Below are 2316 nucleotides of genomic sequence, written 5' to 3' on the forward strand. Positions count from 1 at the left end.
GGTATGGTGGGGGTAAATTTCATCCACGATCTGGCACCTGGCGGGGGACGATTCCCCTCGTGCGGCATCGTTGCGGCGTTTCAGGTCTGTGAGCTCTGTTTTAAACTACCCCTCATTAGTTTCATGTAAAAGCACGCACGTTGGAGAAAGGCCGTCTGACCATAGCAGAAAACTATCACTGTGAAGCAGGGCAGCTATTGGCGCGCCAATGATACGACCCAGGTTCCCCAAGCTGCAATTCATTTGCTTGTGTTAAAGTTTGGCTATGCATTTTTTTTTAAAAGGACCGAGGGCTTTACTTTTCCCCACACATAGTGTAATTTTTGTTGTACTCGTCTCTAGTTCTGCTGCTCGCGCTTAAGCTTTTGGTTTCGGCTCGCGCTTACGCATTCGGTTTCGGCTCGCTCTTACGAATTGGCCTTCGGCTCGCGCTTACGCATTCGGTTTCCGTTCGGCTGTCGCTCACGCTTCCGGTTTCGGTTCGCGCTTACGCATTCGGTTTCTGCTCCCGCTTACGAATTCGGTTTCGGTGCGCGCTCACGCAATTCAATTATTTCAGCATTCATTTAAACAATTTTCCTTTCGAAGAACTTTCTATTTGAATGCTTATTTCTCGTTTCTACTTAAACTGAAAAAGACTGTAAAGACAAGTCTCACCTTATTTGCCTCCCTCTGTGATGGTGAGATACGGACGTAGGTGCAGTTCTGGTGCAGACTCGTCTCCTGAAAGTAACAGAGCGTTCAATCTGTCGCATTCAATCTTCTTGGAAAGGAGGTGACAAAAACTAGCATGTAACGCGACATGCCAATCTGGCTCCTAAAATAAATCTCCTACGTGCTGGGACGTAGATGTGACTATATGAATCAGAATTTACCATCTATCCTTCTTCTATCTTGTCTGATAGTTTTTTTTTTGTCGACTTAACTAGTAGCGAAAAGAGGATGCAGAGATTAATAATTGCGCAATTATAATTTCAAATTTTTTACGAGGTTTGAAAGATTTTAAGCTATTTTAACAGCTTCAAATGAATTTCAAGGGATTTGAAATCAAATTAAGTGAAATTTCAAGGATTTCCTAGAAATTGATTGAATCTCCAAGAATTTTATAGATTTTTAGGGATTCGAACCTTTTTTAGAGAACTTCAATCAATTATTTTAAATGATTTATACTCATTTCAATGGATTCTTACGATTTTATAGTTACTGTTCTAAATAGATTTAAAAGTTTTTCAAGTCATGTGAAAGAGTTTTGTAGCATTTCTAAAGATTTCAAGAAATTTAAGGGATTTTGTAAGACCTCTAATTATTTGAATGAATTTACGGGATTTTAAAGGTTTGAAATAGCTGAAGCTATTTTTAAAAAATCCAAAAAATGTTGAAATATTTCAAAGACTTCAAGCAATTTCAAAGAATTTTGTAGGATTTTCAAAAATTTCCAGGGATTTCAAAGAATTTCACCAAATTTAAGGGACTATATAGGGTTTCCAATTATTTAACAGGATTTAAGAGATTTTAAAAGATTTTAAACTATCTTAAAAGAGGTAGATAAGATGAAGTTGAAGTAGATAAGATAAGTATCTTTTTCCTATAAAACTAGAGGTGTATCTCTAGAACATAACCTCAAAAAAATCTTTCAAATTTCTAAACATTTTTTACCCCTACTTTTTATTTAAAAATTAAAAATTTTTTTATCAATAAAAAGTCTCATGGATGATTATAGCATATATTTCGATCATCCAAATCAGTTTCGTCGTTTTCGATCAATCTGTGATGTGGATAATATAAATTTTTTTTATAAAAAAACTAGAGATGTATCTATAAAACATATCCCCAAAAAAAAAGTTTGAAATTTTTTTAACTTTTATTTTACCTCTATTTTTGATTTTACAAATTTCAAAATTTTTTCTAACTATTCTTATGGGTGACTAAAACATATATTTCGATCATCAAAATCGGTTCTGCAGTTTCTGAGAAAAGTAACTTTTTTATTTTACTTTCTCCTTCCACAACTCCTCTAAAAATAAAAATTTTTAGTTATCCTTTGGAGGAATTTTATGTCACATGGTTGCCCATTTAGAGTGGTAATATAAACTTGGTACGTACGGAACAACTTTTGCAGGCTTAGCCCCCTAGACCCAATCAAGGGATGTCAAAGAAATTGATGGGATAACCAAAAATGTCAAGAAATAACAAAAAATGTCGCAAGCTTTATGTGGAGGTAGGAGAAGGGAAAACAGGAGAAAATGTGTGGAGGGGCCGGGTGTGGAAGTGAGGGGAAGTGATGCACGCGAAGTGTGTTGGGAGGAAGGGGGGGGG

General features: G+C 36.0%; 1 protein-coding gene across 1 annotated transcript in view; it reads right to left on the reverse strand.

The window, feature by feature from the left end:
- The window catches only part of LOC117182189, a 97725-nt gene that overhangs the window by 27307 nt on the left and 68102 nt on the right, over positions 1–2316 (reverse strand). The window contains exon 2 of the mRNA XM_033375250.1: positions 658–723. Within this exon, the coding sequence (XP_033231141.1) occupies positions 658–723 (66 nt within the window). The remainder of the gene's footprint in view (positions 1–657; positions 724–2316) is intronic.

This window comes from Belonocnema kinseyi, chromosome 10, assembly GCF_010883055.1.
Source record: "Belonocnema kinseyi isolate 2016_QV_RU_SX_M_011 chromosome 10, B_treatae_v1, whole genome shotgun sequence".
Taxonomy (NCBI): Eukaryota; Metazoa; Arthropoda; class Insecta; order Hymenoptera; family Cynipidae; genus Belonocnema; species Belonocnema kinseyi.